The 27,156-nt window shown below is 35.3% G+C and overlaps 1 protein-coding gene across 3 annotated transcripts; it reads left to right on the forward strand.

Moving 5' to 3' along the window:
* Window positions 1–227: 227 nt before the first annotated feature.
* LOC128552848 (zinc finger protein 454-like) lies at window positions 228–26,000 on the forward strand. 3 transcript variants are annotated; one of them, XM_053533909.1, is made up of 8 exons: window positions 228–810; window positions 14,232–15,548; window positions 16,819–16,894; window positions 17,167–17,243; window positions 18,328–18,448; window positions 20,465–20,641; window positions 22,165–22,281; window positions 25,251–26,000. In XM_053533909.1, the coding sequence occupies exons 2-8, from the start codon at window positions 14,256–14,258 to the stop codon at window positions 25,343–25,345; spliced, it is 1,956 nt and encodes a 651-aa protein (XP_053389884.1). In that variant the 5' UTR covers window positions 228–810; window positions 14,232–14,255; the 3' UTR covers window positions 25,346–26,000. The 3 variants fall into 3 exon arrangements, with proteins under 3 accessions (XP_053389884.1, XP_053389885.1, XP_053389883.1); XM_053533910.1 differs by lacking the exon at window positions 228–810 and adding an exon at window positions 838–976; XM_053533908.1 differs by lacking the exon at window positions 228–810 and adding an exon at window positions 4,301–5,373.
* Window positions 26,001–27,156: the final 1,156 nt, after the last annotated feature.

Below are 27,156 nucleotides of genomic sequence, written 5' to 3' on the forward strand. Positions count from 1 at the left end.
TAATTTACCCGCAATATTATCTTCTGTTATGTTTGGAGGTAAGCATATACCATATGCGAACAGATGTAGGTCAGATGTTGTTATTGAAACGCGGCTTTTGATTGACTGAAAAAAAAAAGTGAAGGGAAACCTGTAAGAGTCAATGAGACGTAAGCTGATTGGGTAAAAATGTTATGTTTTTTTTTTTTTTTTTTTTTTTTTTTTTTTTTTTTTTGAGGCTAAAAAATGTTATGTTTACAATCTTAAAATTTATGTCAAAATCAAGCAATATAATGTTTTCTCTAAATTTGGAATCTTTTATGAGTGTCTAACTGAATGCTTGACTTTTCAATAATCTCTTAAGAAAAGTAGGTGTCAGTGAGAATTTTGCCTCTAGATGCCATTCAGCTAAGGGGGTAGATTTGTCTGAAGAAAAAATGTAAGAAAATGGTTATGATAATTAAACTTATATAAATTGATACTTTTATATGACTGAAATTAATGCTGTCTTACTGGAAGAATCACCTTTTAATGTCATTTCTCAAGTTTGGAGAATTTGACAAGGTCATGGGCGTCTATGGAAGAAACAATAGCAGTGCCTGACCTGTCTATACGGTGAATTGTACGGTACAGGTACGGTACGGGATTAAGAACAACGAGTAACCTCCCTTAGTATTAAATACGCCATTTGTAATAAAAAAAGAGGTGAGTTACTAGACCTATATTGCATTATAATGGACAGCGGAAACGGATTGTACATTGATGAATTATTTTTAATTCTTGAGTAAATAACGGTGCACATTGAATTTAAACGCTGATCATCAAATATAGGTACAGTAGTTTCGGCTAATTCGGCGCGTCGGGTAATTCTGCGCACCTTCATTTGCATATTCACGTAAACAATCTCTGGCGTCAAAAGCGTTTGTAGATGCGTTTATCCGACATTTTTACAACAATGTACACTGTTAAACAGTAAAAGAAGATTTTCCAATATGAAGTAAGTATTTTCCAAAGCAAAGCTGTTCAAAATATACTAAAGATACTGCCTTCCTGAATGAAATTTGGTAAACCCCAACTTAATTTCATTTTGCTGGACAGCTGTGATTACTGACCCGAAACGAGTTAAAAATGGCTGCCATGCTCCGTTGTTTAATGTAGACAAACTCAGAAATGCCAAATAACATTTTTCCCTCTATCATGTCTATATAAAGCAATTAAATGCAATTGTCAATGTGCACTCCTGTCAAAAAATCCCATGAAAGTGAAATCCAATGAAAAAGATTAACACTTTTTTTCATATGTCAACATTGCATAGACCTGGAAATCTATAGTCTGTATCAACAGTGTTCGAAATTTGCGGTAGTCCGATAGCCCGAGGCTACCAAATTCCAGCTCGTGCTACCGATTTTTCGCAGATGGCCTGGTGCACAGTAAAGTGCCCAATTCAGCAAAAAATCATGTACATAGCCCCATCTTTCAAAAAGTACATGATAGAACTATGAAATAAAGTTTATAAGTAAGGTATGATACAGATGTAGATGTGCAGGTGATCATTTATCATGAAAATTTAGAAATAAAGTAGTGCGACAAGTTTAATTAGGCAAAAATTAGCCATTTTTGCATGTAACGGGTTAGCATCTAAAATTTCATCATTTTTGCAAGCTGTCTCACAGAAATTCTGTTCTTTTTTTACATCTTCACTATTAAATTTTGTGAAAGAAAAATATCTTTGCTTTCATTTGATATATAACATCATGTTCTTCTGTATTTCTTGTTCTGAGAATCATGGTTTGAACCAAAGTTGTATGGATGTAACGCCCTAGAAATCTGAAAATGCTATACTTAAAAAAGTGAAGAAAAAAGTAGTATCTTTTGGTGCTAGAACAGGTGGGATGGCCTTGAAAAGTTTGAAAAATATGTAAGTTGAAATAGTCAAAGTATCATTTCTGTACATCAAGTCTATAAATAAATATAGCTGAATATGTCATCAAAAGTTAGTTTGTGACAAAAAATCCGTAATGTCCGTCCCCCTACCATAAACTTCATTAAGTGTTATAAAACTAGAAATTTGCAGCACATTTTTATTACATATGATGACATGAATAACATTTCCAAAAATTGTTGAAATCCATCAAGCAGTTTTTTAGATATTGACAAAAGTGTAAAAGTTATATGTAATGTCCGTCCCCGTAATGTCCGTCCCCACTTATCATTGATTTTAAATGTTGTATATAATATTGTTATTTTCTGTCAAATTCAATTCCTTTTATTTCTGATTTACCAATAAGAACTGAAATTTTTTAAAAAATGCATTTAAAATCATTAAAATACATTTTTTTTGTGACATTTTTTCTTAAAAACACAGTGTGTGTAAAAAAATGTCAAAATTTGTTGAAATCTTCAGCAAAATGAATCAGTTTCATACATGAATTTTACTTTCATATAAAGAACTCATGAAAAAACATGAAAAAAGACTAATGGGTATATATATAAAGTAAAACTTTGCCAAATATTATCTATAAGCACATTTAAAATGTTGGGGGATGGACATTACATTTTTGTACTAAAACTACATGTTGAAAAAAGTAAGTAGAGTTTTAGTCTTCTGTCTTCTTGAAATTTATAGTGTTGTAATTTATAGGTTTTAACATCATATCCAGAAAACTATGCTCCTCTTTTGTCCCTTAGTAATTAATTAATTAAATTAAAATAATTTGAAATGCTACCATACTGTTTAAACACTTGATCCCCCTCCCCTAGTGCCCTACTGTATATTTCTTATCTTTTATATTTTCTCTTATATTTTCATCAACACAATAAAGGGTCACAAGATGCATCAAAAACAACATAATTAATTAGTGACCTTTTGAGATGGCAACAACATGCCATAAAACACAGGTGGCCATAGAAGATCACAAAATCACACTTTCTCAACAGGGTGCCAATATACAAGGGACCATAAAACCCCGAAACTGGATCTTAATTGATCATTATGGAATCTTTACCTAAAACAACACTCTTTGATGTAAGTGTTATAATCCAGTGTATTGTATAAAATTAAAACCCCTAGTAAGGATATATTTCGCCTTTTTTGCCAAGGAATTCCCCCTTTAAAAAAAGTATTATATTAAATTAAACCGTGAAAAATAAAATACTGGTACAAGTATACAAACAAGTATACAAAAAAAAAAAAAAAAAAACAATGTGTTGAAGTGTTATATTTTTTCAGTCATAGACAGAACATTATTATGTTATCATTATTTCTTTTTGTACCATTAACACAGCACTGATAGAAAGCTAAACTGATACAGTAATGTTATGGTCATCTACATTTAATATGTTTGTATTCTACTGGAAGGTTGTTAGATATGGATTATTTTTATGGGAATGCGTGTACTGCATGTATGTTTTTTTCTTTGAAAAAGAACAGTACTTGCATATATATGATAATATGCAGTAAAGAATTGATTGCAAAGCTGATTTTGACAAATACTGCTTAATACTAGCAGAATACTTTTTGAAAATTAGTAAAAATGAAATTCTTCAATCTTGCTCGCTTTTTAACTGCTATTTGAGTGAATGTCTGAAATGAATTTCCTTTATCATTTAGTAAAACCATTTATTATATTTATAGACATATTACCTATTGAAATGACACAAATGTTTCCTTAGTTAAGAAATTTGAATTTCAGAGTAATTGATGTTCCAAAGTAGTTATAAAAGCTGAACCAGTCATTTTATGTAATGTCCGTCCCCCGTTTCCGGCACTATTTATTTATGATATTTTCTGCTTAAATGTAATATAATTAAGAGTATTTATGTTTCTACTTCATTGTTTGTATTAATTAATTGCTTTAAAGGTGTTTTCCAGCTGTAAATGTTCCATTTTCCAAATTTTATATTAAAGTGAATTTTACAATTAACAGAAAATAATCGTAATTTCAAAGAAATTAGCTATTTTTTTTAATAAATGGAAAAGCAAAGAGTTAAGGCTGATATTTTCTTTATCTGTGACCTCAAACTATTAGAAAATACACATAAAAGAAGTGGTTTTGCATAAAACATTTACAGTAGGAATCTAATTTGAGTGACAGTGTAATGTCTGTCCCCAACCCGACATGGCAACTTAAATCCACTTTTTTGCAAAAAATTCCCAAAAAGTTATCTATTTGGGTACTGATCCTTGTGCACAACATGTTGAAGTATAGAAAAAAGGTATTTTTCAAGGCAAAGTAAAAACTTTATTTTTTGACTTAGATGCTAACCCAATTGGGCACTTTACTGTGCACCAGGCCAGATACAAGCCCGACCAGGCTACCGAATTTTCCTAATTTGATTAAAATTCTTGCTAATTAAACGAGTATAGCATCGTGATTTCATATGATCTCCATTAATAAACGCTAAGAAGGCATCACGCATCCTCCAGACTGAGGAACGCTTATGGAATTATTGTTCTTTTTTGCACTCTCATGTGTTGACAATCAAACGCAAAGTGTCAAAGACGTAACCGCAACGCTAATTGGCTAAATACAATTACCTCTAGTGTAACAGATAATTTGATTAGCTTTCACACTTCTCGCGAAAATCTCACAAGTACCTGAAGTAGGCGGAGCTTAAATTATGCTATCAGCGTTTGTGTGTGTATTCAGCACTCATTTTGACATCTTCCAAATTGCCAACAGTCAGAGTAACAGTAATTGGCGAGTGCGGATCCTAAAAAAATCGGGCGTTAGATTTTAGATTTCGTTTGGCAAGGAGTGTCATGTCCGCTGCTTTTGGACTCTGGCGATGCTGATCTGGACTGGAGTATTTAGAGTTAAATTTTTTCATAAACATAGCAAACATGTATGTCTTTTTTATTCCTTCAAACATGCATAGAGATGTCTGTAAAACAAAATGGCATATGGTGCAAAACTTAAGTATTTTAAGGTGTTAAAGTTCGGGCTAGTGAAATTGGTGTCGGGCTTGGAAAATTCCCTATCTGGTAGCCCGAACAGGCTAGTGGATTCAGATCTGAATTTCGTACACTGTATCATTATTTAAAGGATAAGTGTAAGGTCATACCCTGAAAATGTTATTGTCTTCATTTGATAATGAAATTCATAGTTTAAACTATACTTGAAGAGTAAACATTTCAAAGTGGCCACTAATAATACTTAAAATGGAACCTATTAACTCAGTTTTTTTGTGTACTACAATGACATCAAAGTTTTCAGATCACTTCTCCACAAATGACTAATACTTTTCAAATGGTATAACATATCTAGGATAGTTGAAATAGACTATAAATGACTTTCAGTTTTAAGCATGCGCAGGAATTAGCCGACAGAAATGACGTAATGTAAACACTATGGTTTGTCAGCTGCAAGTGATATTTGACCAATTTTAATGGAGGTAAGTTGCTATCAAATGTTGCAAGATGTTAGGGAAAGATTAATTCTTCACAAAAATGATAAAGAATTGTTTATCCATATACAAATGATCAATCTATGTGTCAAAGTTTATCTTAGGTGCGCCAAATTACCCGACAGCACAGTATCTATGTGTTTATCTTTGTTATATTTTGTTTAATATATGTTTGTTATAGATATAGTCGGTTAAAAAGCGCATGTCGCTTATGTTGTATTGTTTCTCTGTCTTGCCGACTTAAAATAAAATTTATCTATCTATCTATCTATCTATCGAGGTACATCACATAAAGGTTTTACCTTTTGCCAAAAATTTTGGGTACAGTAGCCAAAAATTTTCAGCTCAGAGTTGTTTATATGCTGTTTTTACACCGTGAGTTGTTGGAGTATATTTTTGCGTGTATCTCTGTAATAATAATGACGAAATGATAAGTGCAATACTCTTTATTTCCGTCACGAAGGTTGTTGTGTAACAAATATATATTACATACCGATATCATATGTAGCATATAATAAACATATGTTAACAATAAAATATTCTAGATCATGGCATTACTTAAAATATTCTAATAAGGATTTACAATAAACAATATTCTACTTAATATTAAAGAATTTACATAGAAAAATCTCTACTCAGAAATGTTTGCTGTGGGGAAAAAGCAAAGTCTAAACATTCAAACATGAACACTCACTTAGTGAAGCAAGAGGTACTAGGAATATAATTCTAAGATTTACCAATGCAATTATTTAATCTCACGGATGTAAAACTAAAATATGGTAATGCCAGAATCTATTTTACTAAAATTCATGAAATGAAAATAAAGTTGAACTTAAATCAATATGAAAGAAAACTGTAATATAAAGAATTAAACACTCATGAACATACACACATCAGAATGTACAAGTATAACAATATAGCATGCTACTATTCATTCTTATGCCAAGAAAAGAGTTTTCATCATTATTTTATGACAAAGAATTTTACTTTTTAAAATATAAATAAACAACAGTACAGAATAAAAGTTTCTCTTAAGGTATTCATAAAAAATGCCAAAGTAGTAAAATATAAGCAATGTGTTTAAGGCTGAAGTCCTTAACAAGAAAAATATGAAAACTTGTAAAAATTAGAGAATAACATAGAATGCACATACCTGTAATAATAATGACGAGATGATAAGTGCAATACTCTTTATTTCCGTCAAGAAGGTTGTTGTGACTTCCACTTACCATCTCGCATTTTGTAGTTTCCGAGGTGCCAATCAAAGGGTAGGCGGACTTATTTCATTTGCCAATTAAATTTATTAAGACAATTTTGGACTTAAGTTTTTAGCCAATGAATAACTGTTTTACAGAGTGGACTTAGGTCCTAAAAGAACTGTTTTGACAATTTTATGACATAATTTTATGTGTCACATTTTACAAATGATTTCATCAATATTACCTAACAAAGTCCAGTTTAAGCTAGCCTGCTTTGCCCAAATATCATAAAAATACATAGAAAACATATAAAATGACAATGTATCTAATTTTGAAAAGTAATTTGAGTGTAGGTGACAATTTAAAGTGTCTGATATGACAAAAGTGTTTTGTCCAGTTAATACACAGAGTTGACAGATGGTACAAGTCAAAATTAGTTTATTTTATCCAGACTACGTTGGTTGTATTAAATGTTACATCAAATATTAAACTGTCTCAATTAAGGGATAGTAGTATCAATTAGTTATGTCACAAGGTATAAAGATTGTACTTGTAAGCCAAGTTTAGACTTAATTTAAATATGGTAGAATTGGCATGGAAATGAAAATAAACATAGCAATGAAAAATATATTAAGTAACTATGTACTACAAGATCTATAACATTTGAAATATAAGGTGCATTTAAACATCAGATACAAAATGTATGATTTCATATATAGTCACTATATATGTATTATTTCCCAAGTATTGTTTTATAATATATAATGTTAATTAATATTTATTGCATAACATTATGCTACATTTGGGGCTTCCTTATACTGTTACCAAAGAAGTATAAAAATACACAGAATGGCAACTGGCTGTAATCTCGCGTGATCTCGTGTCAGAGCGTGAATTGGCGTTATCTTGGTAAAAACAAACATCGTCATGCATGGAGTTACAATTTGTACCTTTAAAACTACATTTAAAATACATGTTAGCATCTAAAACAACATATTTAAGTTTAATGTGAAATAGTCTTAAGACACAAGGTACACGTTTCTTGCCATCAAAAGAAGCGTGGTCATACGGTGATAATTAATTTATCGATGAATGATTGCTTTTGAATACAAAATGGCGCGCGGAGAAAGCGTTAATTCTGGTAAACGAGATGTCATTCAGTTATCACGGGATGTTAGCGAGATTTGCTCTATATGCCTTTCAAGTTGCCGATCTATTTATTAGTCCCCTACTGGTTGAAAACCAGTTTTGGGGACTATAGGAATGCTCTTTTCCGTCATTCCGTCATTCCGTCCGTCCGCAATTTCGTGTCCGGTCCATAACTCTGTCATCCATGAAGGGATTTTAATATTACTTGGCATAAATGTTCCCCATGATGAGACGACGTGTCATGCGCAAAACCCGGACCCCTAGCTCAAAGGTCAAGGTCACAATAGGAGGTCAAAGGTCAACAGGGCTTTTTTCCTGTCCGGTCCACAACTCTCCCATCCTTGAAGGAATTTTAGTATTACTTGGCACAAATGTTCCCCATGATGAGATGATGTGTCATGCACAAATCCCGGACCCCTAGCTCAAAGGTCAAGGTCACAATAGGAGGTCAAAGGTCAACAGGGCTTTTTTCCTGTCCGGTCCATAACTCTCCCATCCATGAAGAGATTTTAATATTACTTGGCACAAATGTTCCCCATGAGGAGACGACGTGTCATGCGCAAAACCTGGACCCCTAGCTTAAAGGTCAAGGTCACAATTGGAGGTCAAAGGTCAACAAGGCTTTTCCTGTCCGGTCCATAACTCTCCCATCTATGAAGGGATTTTAATATTACTTGGCACAAATGTACCTCATAATAAGACGATGTGTCATGCACAACTTTCAGACCCCTAGCTCAAAGGTCAAGGTCACACTTAGCAGTCAAATGTTAACATAGCATGAACAGGGTCTGTTTCGTGTCCGGTCCATAACTCATTAAGGGATTTTAATATCACTTAGCACAAGTGTTCCCCATGATGAGACGACGTGTCATGCGCAAATCCCGGACCCCTAGCTCAAAGGTCAAGGTCACAATTGGGGGTCAAAGGTCAACAGAGTTTTTTTCCTGTCTCGTCCATAACTCTGCCATCCATGAAGGGATTTTAATATTACTTGGCACAAATGTTTCCCATGATGCGACGACGTGTCATGCGCAAACCCAGTACCCTAGCTTAAAGGTCAAGGTCACACTTTGAGATCAAAGGTCAAGAGGATTTTTTTCCTGTCCGGTCTATAACTTTGTCATGCAAAGCAAGATTTAGATATCAGTTGGCACAAATATTCCCCTGGATGAGACAACATGTCATGCGCAAGAACCAGGTCCCTAGCTCTAAGGTCAAGGTCATATTTAGAGGTCAAAGGTCAAATTCAAGAATGACTTTGTACGGAATATTTCTTCTTCATGCATGGAGGGATTTTGATGTAACTTGGACCAAATGTTCAACACCATGAGGCACCCTTGTTTTTAGAATTACATCCCTTTGTTGTTACTATAAATAGATTTTATTGTAACTTTTTTATTACTGGTGGTAGAGAAAAATCGAGACCACTTTTCTGTGGTACAGCATGCATGTTACATCCAATTTTTAGGTGTATTTTGACCTATCTCTACCTGGTAAAGAGTTTCTTGTGGACTTATATTATTATTATTTTTTTTTTTTTTTTTTTTTTTTTTTTTTTAAAGATTAATTTCCCTTTGTTGTTACTATAAATAACTTACATGATAACATTTTTATAATCAGCCCAAAAAATTCAATATGAAAACAACTGTGGGTTTTTATATATGCACATTTTAATCCAAGTGTGTTGTTATAATGTTATAACATATTGTATATATGTAGTACAATATTGTTTATACATCATTGACAGATATCAGTTCATTATGTTATACTGCAGTAGAAAAAATTAGGTGCCTTCCAGTAGGGGACTTTGTATTGCATGGCAATACTTCATTCACTTGTTTTTATAGCTCTTTGCTGTTACGGATCTCTGAGCTGAAACGAATCCCATACTGAAATCTAACCAGGAATTGTTCCAGAAGACTGTCACGCTATAATTTCATCAAATGAAAAGCAATGGACTCACCTTTTACTTTAAAATATTTCTAACCCATTTTTATTTTGATTTGGCATAAAATAATCAATGCAACTTACTTTGAACACAAGTTTATACTCAACAAATTTCAGTTTGGTACCCCTGACTGCAATATTTTATTCGCCATTGCAGTTGACACCTGTTCCGGATACTCTTCATTTTGAAAACCAATAGGCGGTATAGAATCGTTATTTATGATCCTTTTCTAAGAATTTAACATTTCTCTGGTAGGTTTTTATGAATTTTATCAAAAATGGTTACCGTAGATACCCATGTATAATGCGCAGTTTTTTTACCACCGGTGTAACAGCCCAGTTTTTCCCCCAGTCAGTTCTTTCCCCGGGGAAAAAACTGACTAGTCAATTCTTTCCCCCGGGGAAAAAACTGACTAGTCAGTTTCTTCCCCCCCTAGTCAGTTTTTTCCCCCCTTAGAATAAGTTTTCTGATAGGGAAAGAAACTGACTAGTTAGTCAGTTCTTTCCCCCTAGTCAAGTTTTCCCTTCAAGTACTGGATTCTTTCGGTATTGTTATTTGGGATACAAGTGTCTATTCATTTTCAATTTAAATTTCAGATGAAACTGGTATTGTTTTTCATTTGAATAAACCTGTATGTTTCTTTTTTTGTAACTTTAATCAATGTTTTTTTTGTCAAATCAAATTTTTAGCTCACCTGAGCAATGCTCAGGTGAGTTTCTGTGATCGCTCAATGTTCGGCGTCTGTCTGTCGTCTGTTGTCTGTCTGTCGTCTGTCAACATTTAGCTTGTGTATGCGATAGAGGCTGTATTTTTCAACTGATCTTCATGAAAATTGGTCAGAATGATTACCTTGATGAAATCTAGGCCGAGTTCAAAAATGGGCCATCTGGGGTCAAAAACTAGGTCACTAGGTGAAATCAAAGAAAAACCTTGTGTATGCAATAGAGACTGTTTTTTTCAATTAATCTTCATGAAATTTGGTCAGAATGATTACCTTGATGAAATCAAGGCCGAGTTCGAAAATGGGTCATCTGGGGTCAAAAAACTAGGTCATTAGGTCAAATCAAAGAAAAACCTTGTGTATGCGATAGAGGCTGTATTTTTCAATTAATCTTCATGAATTTTGGTCAGAATGATTACCTTGATTAAATCTGGGCCAAGTTCATACTTGATCTATCAGGTTGGGGAAAAAATTGACCGGAGTTCTTTCTCCCCTAGCATTATACTTGAACTGTCAGGTGGGGGAAGAAATTGACTAGTCAGTTCTTTCCCCCCAAGCCAGTACTTGACCTGTCAGGTGGGGGAAGAAATTGGCCTGTCAGTTCTTTCCCCCCAGCCAGTACTTGACCTGTCAAATGGGGAGAAGAAATTGACCAGTCAGTTCTTTCCCCCCTAGCCAGTACTTGCTCTGTTAGGTGGGGGAAGAAATTGACCAGTCAGTTCTTTCCCCCCTAGCATATACTTGACCTGTCAGGTTGGGGAAGTAATTGACCAGTCAGTTCTTTCCCCCTAGCATATACTTGACCTATTAGGTGGGGGAAGAAATTGACTGGTTAGTTCTTTCCCCCTAGCCAGTTCTTGATCTGTGGGGTGGGGAGAAGAAATTGACCAGTCAGTTCTTTCCTCCCTAGCCAGTGCTTGACCTGTCAGGTGGGGGAAGAAATTGACTAGTCAGTTCTTTCCCCCCTATATATAGTTAGTACTTGACCTGTGGTGTGGGGAGAAGAAATTGACCAGTCAGTTCTTTCCCCCCTAGCCAGTACTTGACCTGTCGGGTTGGGAGAAGAAATTGACCGGTCAGTTCTTTCCCCCCTTGCATGTACTTGACTTATCAAGTTGGGGAAGAAATTGACCAGTCAGTTCTTTCCCCCCTAGCATATACTTGACCTATCAGGTGGGGAAAAAAATTGACTGGTCAGTTCTTTCCCCCCTAGCATTATACTTTTACTGTCAGGTGGGGGAAGAAATTGACTAGTCAGTTCTTTCACCCCTAGCCAGTACTTGACCTGTCGGATGGGGAGAAGAAATTGACCGGTTGGTTCTTTCCCCCCTAGCATATACTTGACCTATCAGGTGGGGGAAGAAATTGACTAGTCAGTTCTTTCCCCCCCTTGCATATACTTGACCTATCAGGTGGGGGAAGAAATTGACCAGTCAGTTCTTTCCCCCCTAGCCAGTACTTGACCTGTCGGGTGGGGAGAAGAAATTGACCGGTCGGTTCTTTCCCCCCTAGCATATACTTGACCTATCAGGTGGGGGAAGAAATTGACCATTCAGCTCTTTCCCCCTAGCATATACTTGACCTATCACGTTGGGGAAGTACTGGCTAGGGGGAAAGAACTGACTGGTTAATTTTTTCCCCCCCCCCCCTGACAGGTCAAGTACTTGCTGGGGGGAAAGAACTGACCCAGAAGCAAGTACTGGCTAGCAGGAAAAGAACTGACCAATTTCTTCTCCCCACCCGACAGGTCAAGAACTGGCTAGGGGGGAAAGAACTGACCAGACATTTTCTTCGCCCACCTAACAGAGCAAGTACTAGCTACAGGGGGAAGAAATTGACCGGTCAGTTCTTTCTAGCAAGTACTGCCTAGAGGGGAAAGAACTAACCAGTAAATTTCTTTCCCCATCTGACAGGTCAAGTATATGATAGGGGGGAAAGAACTGACCAGTCAATTTCTTCTCCCCACCCGACAGGCCAAGTATTGGCTGGGGGGAAAGAACTGACCAGACATTTTCTTCGCCCACCTAACAGATGAAGTACTGCCTAGAGGGGGAAGAAATTGACCGGTCAGTTCTTTCTAGCAAGTACTGCCTAAAGGGGAAATAAAATTAGTTTCATATAAATTTAAAAGTATTTTGATGAGAGAAATGTTAATAAATCACAAATATTATGATACTAATTAAAGACCGAGAATTATCTTTAACCGAGATCAAACTGTGAACAACATGATTGACAAGAGGTGACACGTTAATTGCCGGTAATTACTGGCTATTTGGTCGTGACAAAAAGACTATCACACCTTTTGTTATTGGTTTGAATTGAGAAGCTCATGTCATTTTGAAAGATACCATTCCGAAATATTGAATCAGCTGCTGTTTATTTATTCAAAATAGTTAATTAAAAAGGTAAAACAACAAATAAAACAATATTTTACTGGTTTTATTTTCGAGAAAACAAAAATCTATAGTACTGCGAGACTCATGCTGCTCTCCGCCGCGGAAATAAAATTTATTACCGTTGTCGATGTAAACTCTGCTTTCGTTTTCCATCCACCTCAAAATTGACCAAAAATGTTTTTTTCCAAGGATTTTGGGTCAAAATCGGGTGTGCGCATTATACACGGGTGGGCATTATACATGGGTATCTACGGTATGTTTATGATTTAATAAAATTCACAAATAGGTAAAATCTTGATGTTGATTTTCAAAAATAACCACATGCTCTGAACTGTTGCATGACATCATTAGTTTCTCACGAGAGGCTGTGCGAGATGTTGCAGTTTGACACTGGTTAGTAAACCAAATGGGGTTTCACCATAACTTAATGGACGCGACCATCAGAAAATAAAAACAGCGTCAGTTAAGTTGTCATATGGTAGCCATCCAGCTGGCTTATAGAAGGTCAGTGGTTCTACCCAGATGCCCGCTCTTGATGAAATAATGCACAGAGGGGCACCTGGGGACTTCCTCCACCATCTAAGCTGGAAAGTCAATACTTTAAGTACTTGCTATATATAAAATACAAGTACTTGCTGTATGTAAAATACTGCTACTAGTACTTGCTGTATGTAAAATACTACTACAAGTACTTGCTGTATGTAAAATACTACTACTAGTACTTGCTATATGTACAATACTATTACTTGCTACATGTACAGTACTAGTACTTGCTATATGTACAATACTAAGTACTTAGTTACTACACAATACTAGTACTCGCTATATGTACAATACTATTACTTGCTACATGTACAGTACTAGTACTTGCTATATGTACAATACTAAGTACTTACTACACAATACGTGTACTTGCTATATGTACAATACTAGTACTTGCTACATGTACAATACTAGTACTTGCTATATGTACAATACTAAGTACTTGCTACATGTACAATACTAGACTTGCTACATGTACAATACTAGTACTTGCTACATGTACAATACTAGTACTTGCTATATGTACAATACTAAGTACTTACAACACAATACTAGTACTTGCTATATGTACAATACGAAGTACTTACAACACAATACTAGTACTTGCTACATGTACAATACTAGTACTTGCTATATGTACAATACTAAGTACTTACTACACAATACGTGTACTTGCTATATGTACAATACTAGTACTTGCTACATGTACAATACTAGTACTTGCTATATGTACAATACTAAGTACTTGCTACACAATACTAGTAATATTATGCTCAGTACTAATAATTGCTATATGTACAGTTCTTGTACCTGTTTTATATGTTTAAAAGTGGATTAGAAATTTATTATTTGCAAGTATTAGACATGTTGCTATAACTTCTATTTTTCAGGAATTGAACAAGACTGCAGAAGAAATGGGAGAAAAAACTGTTAAGGAGTTCATTTTCAAGTGTGGTGTATGCCAGCAAGGGTATGGAGATATTTTCTTGTATTTTAAACACTTTTCAGAACATAAACAAGTGACATTTCAAGAGTGTTTCCATCTCTGTGAGACCAGTAATAAATGGAAGCACAGTCTAGATTATTGTATGCACTGTCTGGAGTTAACTGATACAGAGCAGTTTGCTTGCCAGATGTGTTTGAAATCATTCAAGACAATGTGTATGTTGCATCGACATATTCTGGATAACCATCCAAAAGTCATCTCTTATGATATTGATATAGAGGCAAGAAGAGCCAGGGCAGATTCGGAAGATGGGTCTGGAGATTTAGCAGAAGTGATATCTGAAACAACGACAGATGAAATTAAACAAGAAATTGGTGTTGCTCCATTTGTGTGCTATTTTTGTAACAGTGGCCATACAAGAGTTGTTGATTTTTTAAAACATTTACAAACTCATGGTAGATTTAAGTTCAACAAATGTTTCCATCTATGTGACATTGAGGAATTAGATGAGCAAATTAAAGAAACAAACAAAATAGACAAGTTTTTATGCCGTACATGTGGTACATGGTATCAGAGTATGTGCCTTGTTTTCAAACACTTTTCTTGTAAAAAGTCGTGTAAGTCATATACAGTTTCACTTCGTGATAAAACTGTCTATGTAGGTTCTCAACAGTGTTTGGATGTAAAAAGTAAAGTCATGGAAAACAAATTACCTCCTGAAGAAAGACTGAAGGAAACTAGAAAAGATTTTCAAGAGAAAAGAACGTGTTTTGTTCTATTAGAAGACTGTGCAGGTTTAATCACAAAGTCTGGCATAGAAAAAGTTGCTTCATCTTCTCCGATACCATTAAGTGAACAAGAAGCTCGGGAGCATTCATCACATGATAGACTGTCTTCGGTATTAGAAGATGGATTCTCCAAAAGCGTTACCGATGATAAAGGATTTGAGGGTACGAAACAGCAGTTTGAATCTGATTCTAAAAGACTGATAGTGAACTTTAGTTCAGAAATGAACACTGATGATGGAAATGAAGAAGGATCAAAGAATGGAAGTTCTGGCAAGGGAGAACAAATAGAATCTGAATGTCGTGAAAATACAAGTAAATTACAAAGACAAGCTACACTTGGAAGGCCACGAAAAAACTTTTTCAAATCGTCGTTTGTACGGAAAATGCAGTATTATGAACGGAAAAAGAAGCTTCTAAGTCAGCCAACTATATGTCAACTTTGTGGTATAAAATTGAAAAAGATGTGTATTAAGGTATGTATATATTTGAGCCGTTCCATGAGAAAACCAACATAGTGGCTTTGCGACCAGCATGGATCCAGACCAGCCTGTGCATCCGCGCAGTCTGGTCAGGATCCATGCTGTTCGCTTTCAAGGCCTATTGGAATTAGAGAAACTGTTAGCGAACAGCATGGATCCTGACCAGACTGCGCGGATGCGCAGGCTGGTCTGGATCCATGCTGGTCGCAAAACCACTATGTTGGTTTTCTCATTTATGTTTGAGATATAATAGTGTTATTATTTATATAACAGAACCTTGATCTGCAATATTTTATATGGCTTCACAGAGTGGAGTCTGCTGGGCCTGGATATCAAGAGGGGCCTGTGCCGAATGTGGATCAATGTGCTGTTTTATTATTTACCTTTATCTATTTCCAGTGTTATATCAGTGAAAATGGACTATCACTTGACCCTTACCTTGCTAAATATCTAGACTCTATAATGTACTTGTCCATCTTTCAATTTGGACAGTACCATTAGCTGTTAAAAGGGATGCTAAGTACCCGAAGATATTGTCTGAATGGCGAACAGTGCAGTTCATGATCAGACTGCATGGATGTGCAGTCTGATCATGATCGACACTGGTCGCAGAGACAGAATCAGTTGTGTTTAGCGCTTTAAGGGTTAACGATGCTTGACATATATTTGATAGCATGCCTAAAGCAAGTAATCCCTTGATTTAAAAAATACAGGAGAGATTTCATTGGTATATATCATAACGCTTTTTATCATTCATACATAAACCCAGCAGAAAAGGAATATTTTTGCATATGAATTATTACTGAGATGTCTGTATAGCAATGATTTACAATGTCATATATTTGAAAATCACTTTTTTTGTGGATGCCCATCTTAATATATAGAAAAAATCTGATTCTGGTCTTAACCTTTAGCCTGCTGGCGGCAAGTGATTCTGCCTATGCGACCAGTGCAGACCAAGATCAGCCTGCACATCCATGCAGGCTGATCATGGTCTTCACTGTTCACTATTCAGTCAGTAAATTTTCAGTGAACACCCCTTCGAATAATAAATGGTATTGCCCAAAGTGAATGATGGACCAGTCCATTTTAGAAATTTAGCAGGCTAAGGGTTAATATAATAGATATGATGTTTGCTTTTTGAATTGTTTGTAAATGTTATATTGTAGAGATAAATAAATATAAATGTTATATTGTAGACAAACCAACTGACATTAAGGCAGTTTTATGTAAACAAGATGTCATTTGTAATGTTATATTGTAGAGACACATGAAACTTGTGCATTCTGATACTGGGCCTGCGACTTGTGAAAAATGTGGAAAAGTATTTTCCTGTAAATGTAAGTATACTGTATTCCATATTCATCATTTGAACTGGCTGTTTCTCTTATATTGCTCTATGCAAAACTTCGAAACCTCCTTTCAAATAACTACCCTGATTACAAAATGTTTAGACAGCAATTTTCCTTGAGTTACCCTCTGACAAATTCCTTTCAACCATTTTGATTATTTTATAAACATGACTGCCAGGGGTGGGGCTAGTTTTCTCTGTAAACTTTAAAAGTATTCTCAGAAACTGCTGGCTTAGAGTTGTACTATATTGTATTTATAGATTACTGTGAGAGGCATATCAGCTACATCCACTCGAATAAAGTGTATGTTTGTGATGAGTGTGGAAAAACATTTAAGGTATTTCTGTGGCTTATTATAAATCTGCTCATACTATAATAATCTGTCACTGGTTGTTGATGCAGATATTTGTTGATTCAGATGGGAATAATCAGTTCAAGGTTAATTCTTTTGATAGTAACGAGGCTCTGCCGAGTATTCACATCTGCATCTACAACCTGTGGTAGATTATCTTTATTGCGTAACATATTTTACCAAAATATAGAATATATAAAAGAAATTCTTTTTCTATAGCACTTTATCTTATACAGTCTAGTGTTTTTAAATGAAGTATAGGAAATTAACATGACTTTTGTATTAAACAGAAATTACGTTGTGACATTTCAGTGATGCAAAACAACAAAATTTCAGTTTAGTTACATTATCTGTAGCATGACATTATGTTGTTTCCATACTGAAACATAAAGCAACTTATTTTTAATCTGGAAAAATGCTAACGAAGATCAACAATCAGTATCTTTTGCTTTTAGCTCAACCATACAAAGTACATGTACATGGAGACCTATCCTAATCGCCCTTGTGCCGGCTTCCTTGGTTAATGCTTTGATGCAGTTTCTCTTTTTAGCTCACCTGAGCCAAAGGCTCAAGGTGAGCTTATGTGATTGTATGATGTCCCCCTGTCATCCATCCATCCGTGTAGTGCAATTTCTCCACAGACAAAGAAGAGAACTCATTTACAGGGCCTTTACGTTTATTTCTTTGAAAAAATAATCAACTTTTTTGAAACTCCCAAGTTGCAGCATTTCTTGTAACTGATGAAACCATTATTATAAAGTTTAAAAGATGTTCCGTCTTCAGTATATCTAATTATTAGCATTGATGATTATGTTGTCAGAGTTATCTGGCCAGCTGGCTTATGGAAGGTCAGTGGTTCTACCCAGGTGCCCGCTCGTGATGAAATGCACGGAGGGGCATTTTGGATTTTCCTCCGCCATCAAAACTAGAAAGTCGCCATATGACCCTTGATTGTGTCGGTGCGACGTTAAACCGAACAAAATAAATAATTTACATTGGTGTCACTGCAAAAGTTAAGGCAAATTTTAAAATTTACATTACAAAATGATCAATTTTGTTTGTTTTAAAGGTGAAGGTTTATTTAAAGAATCATAAGGAATCCCACAACAAGGAGAGAATATACAAGTGTGAAGAATGTGAAAAGACGTTTTATACAAAGGCATCTCTACGTGCACACCGGCTGAGAAAAAGTTTGTAACTATATGATTTATTCATTTCTCTGTTAATAGTCCAAAACACTGGAGTTATAATTGACAAACAAGGAGATAAGATTGTGTGGTTAAACCTTTAGCCTACCAAATTTCTACAATGGACTTGCCCATCATTCTATTTTTTGCAATACCATTTATTATTTGAAGAGGTGTTCACTGAAAATTTACTGATTGAATAGCGAACAGTGCAGACCATGATAAGCCTGTATGAATGTACAGGCTGATCTTGGTCTGCACTGGTGGCAGAGGCACTAATATGTTCGCATATTTTTACAATTAATGAAATACCTGACAACTAATTAAATTATTGAGCATCAGTTTTCACCATTGACCGGAAAGTCATTCAGTTAGATTACTATAAAAGCAAATATTTTCGCTGGGTCAGAATTTCGCAAATTTAAAATTTTGATTATTTTTTATGCCTCCGAAGGGAGGCATATAGTTTTTGAACCATCTGTCGGTCTGTCAGTCTGACATGTCAGTCTGTCCGCAATTTTCGTGTCCGGTCCATATCTTTGTCATCGATGGATGGATTTTCAAATAACTTGGCATGAATGTGTACCACAGTAAGACGACGTGTCGCGCGCAAGACCCAGGTCCGTAGCTCAAAGGTCAAGGTCACAGACGTTAAAGGTCATTTTTCATGATAGTGCATTTGTGTCCGGTCCATATCTTTGTCATCGATGGATGGATTTTCAAATTACTTGGCATGAATGTGTACCACAGTAAGACGACATGTTGCGCGCAAGACCCAGGTCCGTAGCTCAAAGGTCAAGGTCACAGACGTTAAAGGTCATTTTTCATGATAGTGCATTTGTGTCCGGTCTATATCTTTGTCATCCATGGATGGATTTTCAAATAACTTGGCATGAATGTGTACCACAGTAAGACGACGTGTCGCGCCCAAGACCCAGGTCCGTAGCTCAAAGGTCAAGGTCACACTTAGACGTTAAAGGTCATTTTTCATGATAGTGCATTCGTGTCCGGTCCATATCTTTGTCATCCATGGTTGGTTTTTTAAATAACTTGGCATGAATGTGTACCACAGTAAGACGACGTGTTGTGCGCAAGACCCAGGTTCGTAGCTCAAAGGTTAAGGTCACACATAGACGTTAAAGGTCATATTTCATGATAGTGCATTGATGGGCGTGTCCGGTCCATATCTTTGTCATTCATGCATGGATTTTAAAATTATTGGGCATGAATGTGTACCACAGTAAGACGACGTGTCGCGCTCAAGTCCCAGGTCCGTAGGTCAAAGGTCCTAAACTCTAACATCGGCCATAACTATTCATTCAAAGTGCAATCGGGGGCATGTGTCATCCTATGGAGACAGCTCTTGTTTGAGGTTTACTATTCAGTTTGGTAAAATTGCAAAAGTGGTATTCTACTTGAATTGGAATTATACTAATGGTGAATATTTACGTGAGGATTAATTTTCGCAGGATGTATAACCTCGCGAAAAAATATAGTGTAAATTAAACCTAGTAAATATTTCTGCTTTTACAGTATACAATGATTTCTTTTAAAATTAAACATCAGCAGGGACAGAGGATTCTCATGAACTATACATTTACTGAAATAAACAGTCTTAATAAATAATTAAATATTCAGAAGCTGTTATAGAAATTAGAACATAACAGAATCCAATATGTTTGTTTGGCTTGGGTTTAAGTTTAACACAGTTTTTCAACATTATTTCAGTTATGTAACAGCGGACAGTTGTGTTAACTTAACCACTGTTCATTGATTCCAGTGCAAACCTGAGGGATTGAACTCACGACCCTGTGATCCGTAGATCTTCCCTCTCGCTATTGAGCTAGATGGTCGGATTTATAATATTTGAGAATACATGTATCACTTTTCATTATTTGAATAGAAACAATACATAATAAGGAAGTTTTTCATGTACAATGCGTGTAACTGAAATACAATTTATAAAATGTTAATTTATATCACTTAATACCTGAATATATTTTTTGCTGTTTTAACTAGAAAAGGTACGAGACCATCAGTGCCCTCATTGTGAAAAAATGTTTGATAAACGAGGACTTAGGAATCACATACGAGATGTACATGCAGATTCAAGCAAATGGATTTGTACATTTTCTGGATGTGAAAAACGGTTCAAATCTAGACGTTTTTTGCGGAGACATATCGTACGTCATCAAGGTAAGCTATTGAAAGTGAGGATCAATATTTAGTCAATAGTAACTTATGGTTATGCTAAACCAACCCATTAAGCCAGATCATATATACAAGGAAAAGGGTTCATAATGATTGACAGAAGACAAAGTTCACTGGCATTCCCTTTTGAAATGTTCTGGTTAGTTTTCAGTTACTAGAGGGGAACTGGTAACTTACAAGCAGGGGTTGGATTAACTGTCCCGTTTGGTTGAAATAAGAAATGTTTTATGTTTTTCTTTCGGTATAATTATAATGATTATTACATACTCGTTTCTATTCCCCGTTAAGTTACACTGGTACCGGAAATGTCAATGTTTTTCCATACACTGATGCCTGAATTTCATACCGGGTGCATGATGTAATTCAGTGTGTGTTGTTGCACTATTTTTTTCAAATTAGTTCAGTATTGTCAATCCTATTCAAGCTATTGAATATATTTATGATATTTACATTATATTCATGTAGATGCATATGTAATAAAAGGTTATTATCTTTGCACTGGGAAATATGCACTCGTTCTTCAGCAGAAAAATATTGCTCTCCTAACGTCGCGCAGTATTTCCGGTGAAGAACTTGTGCATATTTTCCGATACAAAGCTAATAATTAACCTATAATAATAATATTAATCACTTCTCAAGTCAAAATGCAATGGAATCATTGGAAACTTCTTTCACTGATATATAGTGGAAAAGAAACTCAAAATCATGTAGAAACTAACATTAATATTTTGCACCAACGTACTTTTTGACAGCTCAATTACATGTATTTAACCAAATTCTACCTTTCACTCTGAATATATTATCATATTCATTCTTCTGATGTTTTGCCTGTGGCACATAAAGCTTAAAGATAGAATTCTAGGTTTCCTTCATTAAACATCTTAGAATAGGGAAATAGACTTTAGTTTGGCGTGCATTGTTGGCAAATAAAAAATGGTTTTGTGTTCAGATGCGTAGTAATCTAATCTCGAAGACTGAAGGCCTGAGTGATTAATTACGATGCATCTGAACGAAAAAAAATTTTTTTATTTGCCAACAAAGCATGCAAAACTTAAATCTATTTCCATTCTAACACGTTGGAATTACAGCAGAAAGGGATACATATCTAGAATTCTTTTTTAGGTGTAAATGGATGGAGTAAACTGGAATAGCAAAAAGTAGGTCATTTTGCGAAATGTGTTTAAATCGACAAGACAATACATGGTGAAATCCTCTGTGTAAAAGAAAATCTTAGAAGTGTTAGAATTGGAAATCTGATTTGTTTCCACTTTGGATTAGAAAGGAAGTTTAATGCCCATTCACAACACATTTTGAACATGACATATTCCTGACCCCATTGAAGAAAAGTGGGTATACTTTTGCTCAGTGTTATTTGGTCTGTTTGACACTATTCGATAGAGCATTCAGTTTTGATCAATAAGTAGTGAATGCTTGGTCTGCAAAAATGGTAAAAAATCATAGGATGATTGCATTTGATATAAAGTATTTATCTGGTTTCTTGTTTGCAGAGGTTAAACCAGAAGTTTGTGACTTTTGTGGAGTGTCCTTTGCCCAGAGAGGTGAGCTTAAATCACATGTGAGAAGGATACATGGAGTACAAGAGTTAACAAAAAAGAAAATTGAAGGTAATTTATTTTATTAGATGTGATTCAGGTAATGTATTATTTGAACAAATGTTTTGTATGAGAACAAGTTGAATAAGTTTTTTTGCTCACCTGAGCACAGGTGCTCAAGGTGAGCTATTGTGACCGATAATTGTCCAGTGTGCGTTGTGTGCCATGCATTAACATTTGCCTTGATAATACTCAAGAGGCCATAGTTGTAACCCAATCTTAATGAAACTTTTTTTTTTATTTGTCGAAAGTAGGTTACAGCATATAGCATATAGTATATGAAATATTCTATAAGTAGGTGATTACATACTGAGTTATTTGAAAAATTTGTATTATCTAAAACTTGTATAAAGCCCTGACCCTTGCCATGTTAGATTTCTTTAAAGAATTTGTCTGTCCTTCAATTCTGACAGTACTTTCTAGAGATTAAAAAATGTTTACCAGAAGAAACTGACCAATATGTGAAAAAACAGTGCAGATCTTGATCAGACTGCACTGCTGTGCAGGCCAATCAAGATCTACACTGGTCTCAAAGGCAGAACCAATTGTGTTAAACAAAACAAGGGTCAAAGCAATACCATAGTATAATAAATTATTAAATACTATTGAGTTAAATAAAGGGAAATAATTCCTACAAGCATAATAAGCTAATCAAAAACACAGTTATTCATCTTTCTTGTTTGTAACACCTACTTCTTATAACCTTAATAAAGAATAAAAATAAAAGATACCAGATCGGCATGAGAGGCTATGCAAAAAAGCTTGAGAAAAAAGAAAGGTTGGAGTGGGGAGAGAAGGGACAGAAACAAAGTAGGGGTTGGTGGTGCAGCACTGGGGATATTCAGAAACTAGCTGTATAAAAGAAAGATTAGTTGTCTAGTGGAAGCAGAGATAAACAATCACTCCATTTCACATTGAATTTGTTTAGTTTGTTTTCTTTTTTAGCATTAAAATGTTCAAGTTTCAATAGCATTTCCATTTGTGTTTTGAACAATTGAAAGCTTGGAAATATGTTTCTAGTTCGACATTGATATATAATAAATTTGCATTTAGTAATATATTCATTAATGCAATGCTAAATTTTTCGTTACCTACAATAATATCTGCCTTTGACCATTCAGTGGAAATATTCGAATAAGTTTCGTTTATCATCTTAATGAAACTTTGTTAAATGTTCGGCTTGATGAAATTTCAAAATAATTTTGTATAATTATAATTTCTATGTGTGACCATACCGAAATAGTTTACTCAGGTGAGCTATCTAGGACCATCATTGCTGTCGTGCTTTTTTAGCTCACCTGTCACGAAGTGACAAGGTGAGCTATTGTGACTGCTTGATGTCTGTCGTGTGTTGTCCGTCGTGCGTCAACAATTTGTAAAAAAAAAATCTTCTTCTTGAAAACCACTGGGCAGAATTACACCAACTTCACAGGAATGATCCTTGGGTGGCCCCCTTTCAAAATTGTTCAAAGAATTGAATTCTATGCAACCGAAAGGAAAAACTTTAAAAATCTTCTTCTCAAAAACCAGAAGCCCTAGAGCTTAGATAGTTGGTGTGAAGCATTGCCTAGTGGACCTCTACCAAGTTTGTACAAATCATGACCCCAAGGTCAAACTTGACCCCGCCCCAGGGGTCACTTGATTTTACATAGGAAAATCTTAAAAAATCTTCTTCTCAAAAACCAGAAGCCCTAGAGCTTAGATATTTGGTGTGAAGCATTGCCCAGTGGACCTCTACCAAGTTTGTTCAAATCATGACCCCCGGGGTCAAAATTGACCCCGCCCCAGGGGTCACTTGGTTTTACATAGGAAAATCTTAAAAATCTTCTTCTCAAATACAGAAGTCCTAGAGCTTAGATATTTGACATGTAGCATTGCCTAATGGACCTCTACAAAAGTTATTCAAATCATGACGCCGGGGTCAAAATTGACCCCACCCTAGGGGTCACTTGATTTTACATAGGAAGATCTTCAGAAATTTTCTAAAAATAAACCAGAAAGCCTAGAGCTTAGATATTTCACATGTAGCATTGCCTAGTGGACCTCTACAACATTTGTTCAAATCATGACCCCCGAGGTCAAAATTGACCCCGCCCCAGGGGTCACTTGATTTTACATAGGAAAATCTTCAAAAATTTTCTAAAAATAAACCAGAAGGCCTAGAGTTTAGATATTTCACATGTAGCATTGCCTAGTTGACCTCTACAAAATTTGTTCAAATCATGTCCCCCGCCCCAGGGGTCACTTGATTTTACATAGGAATATCTTCAAAAATTTTCTTAAACCTAGTGGAACTCTACAAAATTTGTTCAAATCATGACCCCCCCCCCCCCCCCCGGGTCAAATTGACCCAGCCCAGGGGTTACTTGATTGTACATAGAGAAATCTTCATAATTTGCTAAAAATAAACCAGAAGGCCTAGATCTTAGATATTTGATATGTAATATTGCCTAATAGACTTCTACAAACTTTGTTCAAATCATGACCCCGGGGTAAAATTGGCCCCACCCCAGGGGTTACTTGATTGTACATCAGAAAATTTTCCAAAAAAATTTCTAAAGAACATCAGTTTGACATTTGAAACATGTAACTCATATTACTCAGGTGAGCGATCCAGGGTCATCATGACCCTCTTGTTATAGAGTTATGGCCTTTTTTGGACTTTGAAATATTAAAACTGACTCATAACATTGTGTACTCAGCACTAGAAATTTTGAAAATTTAGTTGAACTGTTTACCTTGCTGTTACGAAATTTTAATTTGTTATGAATTGTTATTACATAATTCTTGCTATCCATACTTTCTGCGGAACTTGTTTGACATGGAAGTTGTCAAATAGTCATGTTATATTTTGACAGATCTATCTTGCTTCGATTCATATCAGATGTGTTATTTGACAGACTTAATCACTTGCTGAATGCATGAATATAATATCATGATTATATCAAATGCGTTATAAGGTTAAACCTTTTATATTTTAGATGCTGATCGTGATGAACGTCAAAAACGTCTTGTGTCCATCGACGTGGATCCAGAGATGTTTGGTGAGGAAGGATTGAAAACTATCAGGATGTAAAGTGTTTAAGGATTGTTCTGTTGGGAAAAGCAAGTGTGTTTGGTTAACTACACTATCATTAAAAAGGATGAAATGACAACAAAGTATTTTACAGACAAAAATGGAATATAGTGCAAAATCTGTAATTGATTAAACACAGTTTAAATAGTATAGATGTACCATTAACAAGAAAAAAGCCTCAAGGTTTATTTCAATTGTTATATACCCTAACATGCCCTTCTGTGGGTAAGTAATTGTAAATAAAAAGAAATAAGAAAGTGATTTAGTGCGTTCCGAGAACATTTATTAGATCCATAAATTCTCTTTCGTTGTGAGTTAAATCATTAGAAATAGGCAGAAAGGGCAGTTTCCAAAAACGTAGTCCCCTCAGATCAAAACATTATAGTTTATTATAGATATGTGCATGGAAGACATGCTCCAAAAACATAGCGAAGAACAAACATTTGTAGGAACACATTATGATACAGCCTGGGACAGGTCGGTGGCAAAAAATCCAATGAATGATATTTACATTTGGAAGACTAGTACTTTGGCTATCGGGTTGGATTGTTTACTTGAATATAAGTGAGAAATGCGGTTAATATTCAGTAACTTCTTTACAACTTGTTAACTGTAATGTTCAAGTAAAGAAAGTATTAAATAAAAGAAAGTCCTATTGGTGCGTGTGGAAAATTTGAGTTCAGAAATACACGTCATCAGGTTAATTACTTCCGAGTGATTTCATCAACCATATCTTTCTACATGGTATAAAACAGAATTTCTACATTAACAATAGCTTCCTGTTTCCAGCGGAGCAGTTTCTTGTAACACTGAGTCCTACCAAATAAGGTTATAAAAATGGTGCCACTGTTATTGAATGTGAAACAAGTTTATACAAGCTAGCGCTTGGGCACTCTGTAAATTTTGTTCATAAGTAAATATGTAAGAAAACTTTTTATTGAAACAAATCATTTTAACAGGCTATGATTGTCGCTTTAGGCAGATATTAAAATCAATGTAGGTTAATTGTACATTTCCGCTTAGCTCTATAGGGAGAGCGCAGATCTACGAATCACCAGGTCGCGAGTTCAATACCCGGGCGGGGTGTATGTTCTCCGTTACAATTTGATAAACGACAATGTGTCTGATATCATACGTCCTTCACCTCTGATTCATGTGGGGAAGTTTGCAGTTACTTGCAGAGAACAAGTTTGTACTGGTACAGAATCCAGGAACACCGATTAGGTTAACTGCCCGCTGTTAATGACTGAAATACTTTTGAAAAACAGCGTTAAACCCAAAACAAACGAACAAACAAAACTGGTTAGGTTAACTATCCGACGTTATATGACTGAAATACTGTTGAAAACTGGAGTTAAACCCAAAACAGGTTTGTACTGGTACAGAATCCAGGAACACTGGTTAGGTTAACTGCCCGCCGTTACATGACTGAAATACTGTTGAAAAACGGCGTTAAACCCAAAACAAACAAACAAACAAAACTGGTTAGGTTAACTATCCGACGTTATATGACTGAAATACTGTTGAAAACTGGAGTTAAACCCAAAACAGGTTTGTACTGGTACAGAATCCAGGAACACTGGTTAGGTTAACTGCCCGCCGTTACATGACTGAAATACTTTGGAAAAACAGCGTTAAACCCAAAACAAACAAACAAACAAAACTGGTTAGGTTAACTATCCGACGTTATATGAATGAAATACTGTTGAAAACTGGAGTTAAACCCAAAACAAACAAACGAACAAACCTTTTTAGCTCATCTGATTTTTTGAAAAAAAGTGATTAGTTATTGTGATCATTTGATTGTCGTT

Source organism: Mercenaria mercenaria, unplaced genomic scaffold (genome assembly GCF_021730395.1).
Source record: "Mercenaria mercenaria strain notata unplaced genomic scaffold, MADL_Memer_1 contig_3219, whole genome shotgun sequence".
In the NCBI taxonomy this organism is placed as follows: Eukaryota; Metazoa; Mollusca; class Bivalvia; order Venerida; family Veneridae; genus Mercenaria; species Mercenaria mercenaria.

Bases quoted from the DNA above. Each gene is read 5' to 3' on its own strand.
- LOC128552848 (XM_053533908.1), top strand. The intron at 18,449-20,464 runs GTTTGTAACTAT...TGTTTTAACTAG, and splicing joins TGCACACCGGCTGAGAAAAA to AAAAGGTACGAGACCATCAG. The intron at 22,282-25,250 runs GTAATTTATTTT...TTTATATTTTAG, and splicing joins AACAAAAAAGAAAATTGAAG to ATGCTGATCGTGATGAACGT.